We start from the raw sequence: 14,300 nt of genomic DNA, 5'->3' as shown, positions 1-14,300 counted from the left end.
CCAACATAGAAATTGGATGTGTGAAGGTATCACCCCATCATCACAAATTGGCAGATAACGCAGCCACTGCATTTATATACTCTAGACTTGAGAGTGAGCCAAGTTCTATCATCACAACAAATTAGCATTTTTGATTAATAAATCTTTAAAGTGTGCACTTTGGGCCTAATTCATTTTGATCGCAACTGCGAATCCAATAGCAATTACGCACACAGTCTCACTGCAATGATATGCTAATCCTCTGCGATCGCTATGCTGTTGCAGCACACATAAGGATGCTCACCTTACCTTACACACATCCATAAATCTTAGCAAGACTGCAAAATAATCGGTAACATCAAGTACCATCGCAGCCTCGCGCACACTTGCACAAGCTCTGACCTTACTCAGGTATTGCTAACCTCGTCACACGCTATGAGTACGCAAGCAGTGGATAATTTATGCACACCCCTGCAAAAGCGTTCAAACGCACTGGCACGCCTGAGTTTCGCTGACCACTCCCCCGTCACCACCCCAAAATGGTATTTCCTGTCAATCACTCTGTGATGGGTCTGCGTAGTTGGTAGTTACTGCGATCGCAGTCCATATCATAGTGGCTGGTTCGCGCACGCACACTGTGTTGCATATGCATGCGCAGAACGCAACAATCGTCCAATTGCGTGTGTAACTGCTAAGAGTTAAGATCCTTGCTGAATCAGACCTTTTGTTTGTTAGCTCTTTAAGATCTTTTCCCAAAACTAATTTAGAAATTATGATATACCAATGCTAGAAAGTCCTATAATACCTTACTTTATTGAGGCCACCAAGGATTTATTGAAAAAAGTAACACGTAGATCTTTAATTTTTTTCATGTCCAATGACAATAATTTCTCACAATTCAAGGCCAAGCAGCTGGATATGGCTTTTTCAATATCTATGGAGTCTTACCCATGCACAAGAGAACAATTGCCCATTTCTATAAGAGCTTTTGGTAATTTAGCAATCTCTAGCTTTTTATCAGTGTTCTTTCTATAATCAGCAGAAGAAAATCCAAGTTCAGCATGTATAACAATGACATCAAGAAAATTGAAGAAGCCATTATGGGGGGTATTTATCAAAGCTTGGAGAGAGATAACATTTTAAGAGATAAAGTACTAACCAATTAGCTTCTAAATTACATATTACAGCAGGTGTGGGGAACCTTTTTTCTGCCGAGGGCCATTTTGATATATATAACTTATTTGCGGGCCCGGTGCAGGCCATGCCCCCTCCGTGTGACGTCACAATCGCCGGTTATTACAACAATGCCTGAAGCATCCTGAGGATGCCCTGGGGAGCTGTAAGGGCAGCAGTGTGACTGTCTGAAGCGCCCTAAGAACGCTCCAGGCGTCACTACAGCACAGATTCTGGCTGCAGGGTGCCATCCTAGGCTTCTGCTAGCCAGATGAGGCTAGCAGAAACAATCTCAGAGGGCTAGACCAAATGATTCCGGGGGCCTTATACGGCCCCCGGGCCTGGGGTTCCCCATCCCTGTTTTACAGGTTGTGTTTGAAAAATTACATTTAGGTGTCGTTTGGTTGGTACATTATCTCCCACAATTTTATCTGTCTCTCTTTGATACAGATAAAATTGCTAATACCCCTTCATATCTTAAAGTAAACTTGATGGTGGTGTCTAACTTATCCAAATGATCAATGAGGACAGTGAAAATTCCCTTACCAACAGGCCACAACATACATAAATCATTTATGCATCTTACATAAAAATTATGTCTTCAAAAAATAAGAAAAATCACATGTAATGTTTTTGGTTTCAACTGATGCATAAATAAATTGGCACATGATGGGGCCACGCTCGACCCCATTGTGGTGCTTAGAAGCTGTAAATGAAAAGAATGTTCCAATAAAAAATATTTTAATGAAGACATACATCAATATGTAACCTTAAATAATCAACAGGAGGGCCTTCATAAAGTAGGCTGGAGGAGATCATTCCCAAATCAGGAGAAATGCTAGTCAGCCATATTATATATATATATATATATATATATATATATATATATATATATATATAAGTAGAATTCTTTTGTACAACTGGAGAAAAAAAATGAATGACTTGTGAGAGCAGCTGACATACAGTAGTGAGCCATGTGAGGAGATGATCAGTCTCCCAGGAGCGTTACTATACTTTTATGAATCTCAAATAGCATATAAATAATATACATTTTTGGATAATCTCACACATACTGTATATACATATATATATAGTTTGAGCCAAGCGAATAGGCTTGACTATGTCATGTTTGTACATATTCAAAGTTAATGGCTACAGTGTACAGATGTGTCTTCATTCACTGTGGCTCAAGTTGTGGCAAATAGCCCCTCTCAGTGCACCAGGTCCAGTGTTACTCAGTGGCACCAAGTGTCTTTTTCGCTTAAAATATGTGACTTATTCACACATTTAAAACAAGTAGAATGGACAAAACTACATTTGTAGCACACACTAAGGGCTGGGGCTTGCGGCATTTGTACATCTGTGAGCGACTGTCTGAATCTGTGTAAAAAGTTCTCCTATAAGAGCAGTCGTGACTTTTTCTCATGCCACATTCCGTTGCACTTCATCTGCGACTTTGTACATGTGCTATACCAATTTCTGTTCAATTAAAATGGCAACTTAGCATCTCCAGTACACTGTGATCAGCTTTTCGTTGCGTCAGGTATGCGACTAAGATCAGGCCGTCAAGAGCTGCGCCGGGTCCCGGTAAGAAAAGGGGGTGTGGCCTAATCACGGGAGGTGTGGCCATGCCCCCTTAGGTGAAAAAAAAAGTTTTGCCGTGAGCCCCCTCAGCCCGGCGCATAACCAGTGGGGGGCAAGATCAGCTTGATCGCTCCCCTCACAGGCATAGGAGACTGCTGTGGCTGCTTCTTAGCAGCCGCGAGCAGTCTCCCAGTGCAGCCCAGCGCACAGCAGCTGGGCTGCTGTGATGTAAGAGGGGGGGGAGCGGTGTCAGACCCGGGCCCCCGCCGGGCCCCTCCAGCAAGCCCGGCGGGGGCCAGCAAGGGGGGGCGGGTAATTTGTACCCGTCCCCCCTCCCCCTCTCGGTGCCCCTGACTAAGATGCACAATATTTGAGAAGAATATGATACGCTGCTCATCTCAGAGGGCCTCAAGCAAGCCGGGCAATTTGCGCTGTATGGTGCAAAGATGTATGAGGACACAACTGAATATTATTTTTAATGGTTTTCAATGTGAACGTAAAACTAGAACCAGTAAAATTCACTTTTTGAATGAAAAAAAAACATAAAAAAACAGTTGATCCTCCAATAGTGAATGTGACGTCAAGGTTGGCTGTTTGAGGGTCGTACTGTCTATGGTCAAACTATATCAAACTGTTTAAAGCTCTCTAATTGATAAATTTGACTGAATCTTAATTCAGTTGGAATTATAAGGTTATAAGTATGTAGTTATACAGTAGCTGTCACACCAGCAGTATTACAAAACAACTTCAGCTGCTGCGGCCTACTTAATAGATATCCTTAGAGCAATCACTGATACCCATTTGTGGATCACACTTGCCTACTTTTGAAAAAGCATTTCAGGGAGATTGTGAAAGTAACACCTATGAGTGCGGCGGTTAAAGTGGACGTGTACTGCTACATCTGAGAGACGTGTCATATAATTGACTTACATTCAAAAGTAAATGAGCCCCAAAGCAGTTAGTAAAGATCTGCTTGTTGATGAAAACACACTGATACTTTTCAGAAAATGCATGTAGCCATAGGGATCATTGTACCTTATAACCAATGCAGGGAAATGATAGTAATGATCCCATTTGAATGTATATAGCTGTTTTTTTTTATTACAGCTACATAATTGGGGTATCTTTTGCAATCAGGGAGATTGCTGGACTCTTCAGGGAGACAGGGAGATTGCTACTATTTCAGGGAGTCTTCCTGACAATGAGGGAGAGTTGGCAAGTATGCTGTGGATGCGTATATATCACAGCCATAAAAAATGTCTTTAGTTTAGCCAAAGACTAAATCTAACTGGCTGTAAAGTGATTATGAAATTAGAGAGAGGGGAAATGTACTAGGTGCTCAGTGTCATTTTATTTTATGGCCCAGCGAGTTCTCAGGTGAGACGTTTTATTGCTGTGCTGTTTCATGTTTAATGCATTGCACACTCAGCTCAGCACAGTTACAGGAAAATAAGCTGCTGCTGTCTGGTAGATTGAGACTGGGGCATACTCCATGATTTCAACTTGTACTCTGACAACAGCTTAGTGGTCTTGTTACTTCTCCTGACATTGTCTTCTTCCCTCCAGATAACAGCCCAGAGATGGATTTCCCTCTGCCAGACTCGCTGTACCAGGCTGCTCTGAGGGAGCTGTTACTCAACTCTAACCTGAGTGGTGACTTCTTCAACAGCACTGCAGACAGAATCCTACCTCGGAGCATGCAGGTCACGATAGTGGTGGTCTATCTGATTGTCTGCGTAGTGGGGCTTGTGGGGAACTGTGCAGTGATGTACGTCATCGTCAGGTACGGTATTTCAGTGTTGTATATTGGTTGGTATGTGTATACAATGATATATTCCAATTCCATTACAATAATTATTCTTATTGGTATTTTAGATACTATGGGGTCTGTTTACTAAGCAGTGTTAGGAGACAGAGTGAAAAGTTATAAGGTACCAGCCAATCAGCTCCCAACTGTCATTTTTCAAACACAGCCTGTGAGATGGCAGTTAGGAGCTGATTGGCTGGCACCTTATCACTTTTCACTCTGTCTCCTAACACTGCTTAGTACATAGACCCCTATATAACAGTGAGCCTAAAGCTAAAATAAATACTTTTAAAATGTTTAATTACTGATTTAACTGCATTGTTGTATTATTCATTTGCTGTTAAACATCTATACTGTATCCCTTGTGGAAATCAGAGTTCTCCCTTTCTTTATACATATCCAAAAAATTGGCATCCAACTGAAATGATGTATATAAGCTGCCCTGCTAGTGACTTCATTATATGATTGTTGAACTGAAACTGCTGTATTATATTATGCATGTACGCTGCCCACCTACTGACTATCTTATAATACTTATGCTGATGTCCTTTATTGTGTGTTTGGTGAATCAAGCACTTAAAATTATTTTTTTATGCAAGAAAACTGTACTGTTTGAAGTGGATTCTGTTATAGATTAATACATGTTATTGTACACTGGGAGATATTTATGAAGTCCACATGGTTATCCTGGTTTTACCCAAATGTATCTTGATGGTCTTCCCAACACACATCAAGATTCCATTTTTAAGAAATGTTTGGGTACCTGTGCCATTTGTGTGTGTGTGAAGCATTTTGTTAAAATCCTTGATTCCAGATAATTATCCTCCATGAGTCAGTCCTGACTTCACAGTAATAAAATAAATAACTGTAAAAATGTGTGGAGTGCTCCACTTCCTAATTCCTCAACCAGGCCCAGTGTTATACAGCCAGGACTGTCTTCTATAAAACCAGGGAGACTGTTAGAATCAGATCCTACTGCCATATTGAAAACTGCTCCAGTCTGGCACAAAAAATAAGCTTGCTTTATTTTGTTACAATAATCTTGTGCTACAAAATTAAAATCTTATCTCTGCACATGGAGTGCACATCAACTCCGTACTTCAGTAGAATAGCCCAAGATCTCGCATGCCTCTGATTCTATGTAAAGGTAAAAAATGTAGGCACACTTGATACAAGCAGTGGCGTAACTAGGGCAGGGCAAGCGGGGTGCGTGCCCTGGGCGCCGTTGGACTGGTACCGGCCCGCCCGCCCTAGTTAGCCAGTGTAGCGCCGACCGCAATGAGTGCGGTCAGCACTACACATTTACACAGGACCGGCGCTAGGCTTCCAGCGCCGGTCCTGTGCTGCACGCCTGAGCCCGTTCCCTCCCCCTGAGCGCTTGCCCAATAGCACCAGGAGGCGGGCTCAGGCTGTGCATAACACACGCATCGCCGCCAGCGCTGGTGGCGATGCGTGTGTTAAACAGCAGCCAATGAGAGTCAGATAGACTCTCATTGCTGCAGCACCCACTGCAAGAGCCAGACTTCCGTCCGGCTCCTGCAGTGGGTAATGGGACAGACGTCATGATGTCTGTCCCATAATGCTGAGCGCGCCAGCCCGGGAGGACTGGTGGGCGGCGGCGGGAGCGGCGGCGCGGACCGGAGCAGCAGCAGTGTGGATTCAGGTAAGTATATTTTTATATATATATATTTTTTTTAACCTGTCTGCACTACTGGGGCCACAATGGGGGAGGGGGGTGGCTACTACTGGGGGGACCTCTAGTGGCGGTGGGGGCACAACGGGGGAGGGGTGGCTACTACTGGGGGCACCATTATTGGGAGGACCTCTACTGGGGGGGGGGGCTACTACTGGGCGCACTTAGGCCCTCATTCAGAGCCACTCGCTAGCGGCAGTACGCTCATTCCGAGCGATGTTCGCACATCTGCGCATGCGTACGGTTTTTAGTATGCATGCGCGAACCAGTCAGTGCGGCTAAAAATCGTTTGTACGCAATATAGCGAGTGCCTGCTATTTTGAGTGACAGAATGAGGCGTATGTGGGTGGTAAAAGGGGAAGGTGCTTGAAAACGGGGAGTGGAGATCAGAACGCAGGCGTGCTTAAAGGTCAAAACGGGCGTTTTATGGGTGTGCATAATTAATACAGCAGCTTCATTGACCACGTCACTTGTTTTTTTTTAACTCAGAACTGCTCGCAAAATAGCGGTTGAAAAAACCAACCCCAAGAATAGCGAGCAGTTCATATCCTGTTCGATGTACTCGATTAATCTAATAAATAGCGGACATGACGTATGGTGCGAGCGGCCAGGGGGCGTTTTTAACAAAAAAACGAGCGTATGTTTTGCTCGCTCGTTCAGACTTAGAGGTGTGAACAGACTGCAATGTGCGAACGGATCATTTGAATAGCCACCCCTTGTTTTTGAACGAACGAACGCAAATAGCGAACGGCTCTGAATGAGGGCCTTAATCGGGAGGGGGAACCTCTACTGGGGACTACTACTTGGGGGGGAACTACCACTGGGGCATTATAAAAGGGGCCTACTACTAGAGGCACTGCACTCGGGGGACCACTACTGGGGGCAATAATAGGAAGGGCCACTACAGGGGGCACTGGATAAGGGGGATCACTACTGGGTGCCTGCATAAGGGGCAACTACTGGGAAAACTGCATGGGGGGGACTACTGCTGGGGGCACTATATAAAGGGCACTGCATAGGGGGGGACTACTACTGGGGGCACCATATAAAGGGCACTGCATAAGGGGATACCGCTACTGAGCGCAATGCATTGTGGGGACTGCTACTGGGGGCACTGCATAAGGGGGAACACTACATGGGGCACTGCACATTTGGGGGGGCCACTACTGGGGGTACTGAGTAAGGGGACCTAATTGGGGGCTGTATAAGGGGGACCACTACTGGGGATACTGTATAAGGGGCACTACTATGGGCCTGCATAAGATGGACCACAACTGCATGCTGGGGGTACTGTATAAGGGGTACTACTGGGGTTAAAGTGCATATGGATAGGAATGTCCAGTGTGAAAATAAAGGGGTGTGTCATGTTGACACGCCCCATTTTTAAGTGACCACGCCCATTTTTTTGCCGTGCGCGCCTTAGGGGGGGGGGGGGGCTCCCTTTTCAAATTTACCCTGGGCTCCAAATACCCTAGTTACGCCACTGGATACAAGCCAAGGTGCACAGCGATGTTTTGCTTTATGTGAATTACCTCCTTTTTGTTGTTTTTAACCAGGTAAAATTGATGAAAATAAGCCCTGCCTCTGATCCGTGCATATTACGCCCCCATTTCACACAAAACGCGCTCTATTCTGTCCGGCCACTTCCCATTGATGCTCCAGCCACTTCCCATAAGCTCTGTCCCTTTTGGGGACCAGAACTCAGGATTTCTATCATCGGAAAACGTTTGTAAAATGTCCTTTCAGCATATTATACAAATGCAGTAATTATTCTATTGTGAGGGAAATTTTATCAACCAGTGCAGAGTTTAGTGGCCTATGGCCTTCTAAGTGTTGAGTTAGCTGTACAAAACTTAATAGCTGCTTTGTCTAAATTCTGGAATGTAAAGGTGCAGATCCACTAATAGACATACAAACGAGAGCACGATTATGACATTGCAACCGTGCTATCGTTTGTATGTCTAGTGATGTGCCTAGACTGAACGTTCACTCGTGCAGTCCAGGCACATCCCTCATCCCCGTACATGCTGAACCTGACTGGATCGTCAAGTTGACCTGCATGTACGGGTGATGATAGATGGCAAAAACGACCAGCGGGCACGCGTATTGCTGGTCGTTTTTGTCATTTACATGCCCGATTTGCGGGCGATTGCACGATAATGACGTCGTTATCGTGCAATCTCCTGTCAAAATCGCCTAGTGGATGCCCGGCTTTAGAGTCCTTTTTTGGGAAATGATAGGTACCGTACATGAAATAAGGAAACCCAGCAACAAATGAACACTCTAGGGCAGTGATCGCCAACCTTAATTGAGGTGTGAGCTACTTTAGTAAAATGAAACCTCCTGAAGAGCTACTAAAATTGTAGAAAAAAAATCTGGCTAATAATCGAACAATTGAAGGACATTAAGGAAAATTTATAAAAATGTTTCATAGAAAACAACAATGCATGTAATTATTACAGTGATATTGTTGTAGCTTGTAAATAGAATTTAAGCACAGGCACATTTCACTGTTAATTAACTGCTCCAAGGAGGTACGTGCAGTACAGGAGCAAAAGATACTGTATAGGCAGGGCTGCTGTGTAATTTTCAGGCAGGTCTGGGCGGGAGTCACTCGCTCTGCCATAGCGTAGATGCCGTGGGTGGAAGCACAGCTGTGGCAATCACCTGACATGGGAGCATGTGTCAGAGGTCACTTGCTCCTAGTTTACTCGCCAGTACTGCAGCTAGGTAAGCTACCAAAATTAAGACCGCGAGCTACAAGTAGCTTGCGAGCTACAGTTTGGAGACCACTGCTCTAGGGGCTATATTTACTGAAGTGCGGGTTTTTAGAAGTGGAGTTGTTGCCCATAGCAACCAAACAGATTCTAGTTATTATCTTCTAGAAGGTGCTAGATAAATGATAAGTAGAATCTGATTGGATTCTATGGGCAACATCTCCACTTCTAAAAACCCGCACTTTAGTAAATATACCCCTAGATAGCTCTCCCCCTAACCAGTCTGACATTATATTTAAAGCATTCTAATTTTATAAATAAATCTGTTTACTCCCAGCCAGCCCCAACATTAATTTAATAACATCCAAATTTTAGGCCTTATTCAAAGTCTCTGCAACCAATTCACTGTCAGTTGCATCTGCAAAACTAGAGCTGTGACTCCCTCCCCTTGTCGTACCTGGCAGAGATGAGACTGGATTATGGCTGGAGGAATGGCAGTGTACAGTACAGAAAATGCTAATAATTGCAGCACACCATAGAAATATATTGAAGTTAATGGTCAGACTAGTAGATTTGAGCATGCGCAGACACAAATATATATATACAGTATATTTTTAATTATATATATATATATATATATATATATATATACAAAGTCAAAAATCCAGTGCACTCGCCACTCCCAGATTTGGGGTGCAGACCTGCACTCGCCATTCCCAGGAATGGGGTGCAAGTGGCTTGTGACCACATTGCTTAAATAAATAAAATCAGAAAACTCAGCACTCACCATGTTTAAACACTCACAATAATGTATAAATGGGGTTTTGGTTCATGGATTGATCAATGCATTTAAGCCTGCAGCCCACATCACGGGACCCCACTTCTCTGCAGGTCCTACACTATCTGTCACACTGATGGAAACCTGTCAGCTGCTAAACATAGTTTAAACTGAAAAAAAATATATGTACACACCTGTGCAGGCTTCCCCTTCCCCAATTGCGCAGTCCTTATTTCTGAAAAAACAGGCCCCCTTACAGTATTAAGGGCCTATTCATCAACCGATAAATGGCCTTTCATCATCAGGGGTCCGAAAAGTTTTTGGAGTTTGCTTCCGAGAACAAGCACCATCATCAGACGGCGCTTGTTCTCGGATACCCGCTCCATCCTATGGGAAGGAGTTCCGGGGATGCGAAGAGGTATCCCTCCGCCACCTCCTCATACCTCCCCGGCAGCTGTGCGCATGCGTGGCCCCCTTGTAGCTACCGTGCAGTTAAAAAAAGCCTGCAATGTGCATCAGGATATCCTGCAGTCTACAGGAGAGGGATCGGACGAAGAACCCTCTCCAGAAGGGTTGCCCCATTGAAGTCAATGGGCAAATGCTTCGCTTTGCAGTTCTTGTTAAATACTGTCCCCAAAGAAAACTATGGGAGCTGCTGCTGTGACCGCTGGTGGAATAAAAGCAGGAGATATGTTTGATATTTCCTACATTGTATATTTAAGGGATACTTAATACTGCCATTAAACTTGTGGAAACTGCAGTTTCTGTCTATTTTAAAGGCAGAATTGATTAATAAATAGGCCTCTTAATTTGTTATCGCTGTGAATAGTGGTGACAACAGATATTAGTAAGCATGGCAAAAATTAAGAGCTTTTACGGGGAAGGGTGTCGAATTACAGCATCAGTCCTACCCCACCCCCCGAACCAGCTCGCAGAAGCAGCTCTCCGGGATGCTCCCGGAAAGCACTAATACAAAGTCAGTAAGTATGACTCACATGCACACACAATCACCTATTAGGGGTAGATTTACTAAAGCTTCTAATATAGACAAGTGGTGCTGTAGCTCATAGCAACCAATCAAATTCTGTCTAAATGATAGCTACAATCTGATTGGTTGCTATAGGCAACATCACAACTAGTCATTTTTAGAAGCTTTAGTAAATCTGTCCCTTAGTGTTGTTACAACATTGTATATATAACTTGTCAGTCTGTCCAGTTACCATAGTAACTGCAGCCAGCATTTGAGTAACTGCATAACATCAGGGCTGAATACAAAATACATATTATTATGCAGATTTTCTACCCTAGGCATCCCACAGTGGGGATTTGGGTAGGATAATGCATATATGAACTCAGTCCAATTTATTGCACAACATGCTATAAGTGATTGGAATATATAATAGACAATTTTATATGCACTTTAGAGAGCACATATAACTGGTCCTTTTTTGTTTGCCTTCTGTATTATTTCTGTGACAAACAATGTAGACAAAGTAATGCTTTACAGTTTCAGTAATTCACATAAAGTTCATGTTCATGCTAATTTGCAGCATCTCCTCTCATAGTCATTGGAGGATGAAATCTACCATCCGTCATCTAGATGCTCACGCCATCTACCTTTACTCCAGCTTTGTGTCTTACCAGATCCAATGGAATACTCAGGGACATATCTATTAAACAATATTTGCAGGCTATCCCCCGAATACACCTGGTTTCAGGGGGTACCCGCATATATTATGGAGCCTCCTAATGTAACATGGATGAACTGCAGTAGACTCTGTTACCTGCCACAGTTACCCCATTTCTGATAGCAGAAGCAGCCCCCATAGGTTTCTGTGGGGAATGCTATGCTGAGCGGTCAGCAGACAGCGCATTCACAGTAGCCCCATGGGTTACCGAAAGAGAAGTGAAGTGATCGCATTAGCAATCACTTCACTTATTACACATCACAGGGACAGGTTACTTTTTGGAGCCCTTGACACCGAATGTGTAAATTGCTCTACTCAGACGAATCTTAATTTGTCATTGCCGCAGACAGTGGCAATAAGTAATTACAATTATTGGGTCTAAAACCCGATAATTAATAAATATGCCTCCAGCGCCAGATTAAGGTCTGGGGGTGCCCCCCGGGCAACAAACTTGTGGGGGCCCTTACACACACACACATATATATATATATATATATATATACAGTCATGGCCAAAAGTTTTGAGAATGACACAAGTATTGGTTTTCACAAAGTCTGCTGCTTCAGTTTTTATGATGGCAATTTGCATATACTCCAGAATGTCATGAAGAGTGATCAGATAAATTGCAGTTAATTGCAAAATCGCTCTTTGCCATGACAAAGAACTTAGGACCTCATTCAGAGTCTCTCGCTAAGGCGCGATTGCTCGCTAGGAGCGATTTTCTCCCGTCTGCGCATGCATCTAAGTTGTAGTGCGCGTGCACAAACTAGCGTCTGCGATGTACAATCGAGCACTCGTAGTACACAGACAGGTCGCTACTTTGAGTGACAGATTGCGCCGTTTGTGGGTGGTAACAGGGAAAGTGCTTGTGAACGGGGGAGTGATTGTGCGAACGCAGGCATGTCTGACCGTCAGAACGGCGTTTAATGGGTGTACATAATTAGCAAAGTAGCGTCATTGCACATGTGACTTGGATGTTTTTTAGCCTGAACTGCTCGCAGTGCTTGGGGTAGGTTAGGTCAACCCCAAGCGCTACGAGCAGCTCCGATGGCCCTCGATGTTCACGATTAATCAGACACTTCCCGAAGATGACGTGTGCTGCGTGTGACAGGTGGGAGGTTTTATAGTCCAGCATATGCTAACTGTCGTCACTCACTAAGACATAGAGGGTGTCCTTACAGCGCAAAGAGCAACCGCTTGATTTGCATACCCGGCCCCTTTTTGCAAGCGAGTGATCACATCTTGCGAGAGACTCTGAATGAGTTCCTTAATCCCAAAAACAACATTTCCACTGCATTTCAGCCCTGCCACAAAAGGACCAGCTGATATAATGTCAGTGATTCTCTCATTAACACAGGTGAGAGTGATGATGAGGACAAGGCTGGAGATCACTCTGTCATGCTGATTGAGTTAGAATAACAGACTGGATGCTTTAAAAGGAGGGTGGAGCTTGGAATCATTGTTCTTCCTCTGTTAACCATGGTTACCTGCAAGGAAACACGTGCAATCATCATTGCTTTGCACAAAAAGGGCTTCACAGTCAAGGATATTGCTGCTAGTAAGATTGCACCTTAATCAAACATTTATCGGATCATCAAGAACTTCAAGGAGAGAAGTTCAATTATTGTGAAGAAGGCTTCAGAGCGCCCAAGAATGTCACCATCTCCTAAAGTTGATTCAGCTGCGGGATCGGGGCACCACCAGTGCAGAGCTTGCTCAGGAATGGCAGCAGACGGGTGTGAGTGCTTCTTTACGCACAGTGATGTGAAGACTTTTGCAGGATGGCCTGGTGTCAAGAAGGGCAGCAAAGAAGCCACTTCTCTCAAGGAAAACATCAGGGACAGACTGATATTCTGCAAAAGGTACAGGGATTGGACTGCTGAGGACTGGGGTAAAGTTATTTTCCCTGATGAATCCCCTATCATATTGTTTGGGGCATCTGGAAAATACGCTTGTCCAGAGAAGGAAAGGTGAGCGCTACCATCAGTCCTGTGTCATACCAACAGTAAAGAATCCTGAGATTATTCATGTGTGGGGTTTGCGTCTCGGCCAAGGGAGTGGGCTCACTCACAATTTTGCCTAAGCCATGAATAAAGAATGGTACCAAAACATCCTCCAAGAGCAACTTCTCCCAACATCCAAGAACCGTTTGGTGATGAACAATGCCTTTTCCAGCATGATGGAGCACCTTGCCAGAAGGCAAAAATGATAACTAAGTGGCTTGGGGAACAAAGCATCGAAATTTTGGGTCCATGGCCAGGAAACTCCCGAGACCTTAATCCCATTGAGAACTTGTGGCGGATGGACAAACAAAAACCCACAAATTCTGACAAACTCCAAGCATTGATTAGGCAAGAATGGGCGGCCATCAGTCAGTATGCGGCCCAGAAGTTGACTGACAGCATGCCAGGATGAATTTCAGAGGTCTTGAAAAAGAAGGGTTAACACTGCAAATATTGACTCTTTGCATAAACTTAATGTAATTGTCAATAAAAGCCTTTGACACTTATGAAATGCTTGTAATTTTACTTCACTATACCATAGTAACATCTGACAAATAAGTCTAAAAACACTGAAGCAGCAAACTTTGTGAAAATCAATACCTGTGTCATTCTCAAAAATCTTGGCCATGGCAGTATGTCTATATATATATATATATATATATATATATATATATGTGTGTGTGCACATATATATATATATATATTTATATATATATATATATATATATATATATTCAAAATTGCATTTCATTACATTTGAAAGGAAATGTGATAGCCTGGGATTTCAGATAAATATATATACATATATGTACAGGTATATTGTGACACAGTTAGGTTAGGGGGTCCCTCTCCTGGGTAGAGGACTCCTTCCTTACACA

General features: G+C 43.7%; 1 protein-coding gene across 1 annotated transcript in view; it reads left to right on the top strand.

The window, feature by feature from the left end:
• The first annotated feature begins 4,316 nt into the window (after positions 1 to 4,316).
• Positions 4,317 to 14,300, top strand: part of OPRL1 (opioid related nociceptin receptor 1) — a 129,282-nt gene continuing 119,298 nt past the window's right edge. Inside the window, exon 1 of the mRNA XM_088467123.1 lies at positions 4,317 to 4,519. Coding sequence (XP_088323249.1) covers positions 4,317 to 4,519 — 203 coding nt within the window. The remainder of the gene's footprint in view (positions 4,520 to 14,300) is intronic.

Source organism: Taudactylus pleione, unplaced genomic scaffold, assembly GCF_031769625.1.
Source record: "Taudactylus pleione unplaced genomic scaffold, aTauple2 ptg000069l, whole genome shotgun sequence".
Taxonomy (NCBI): Eukaryota; Metazoa; Chordata; class Amphibia; order Anura; family Myobatrachidae; genus Taudactylus; species Taudactylus pleione.
This window is presented reverse-complemented; position numbering and strand designations above follow the sequence as displayed.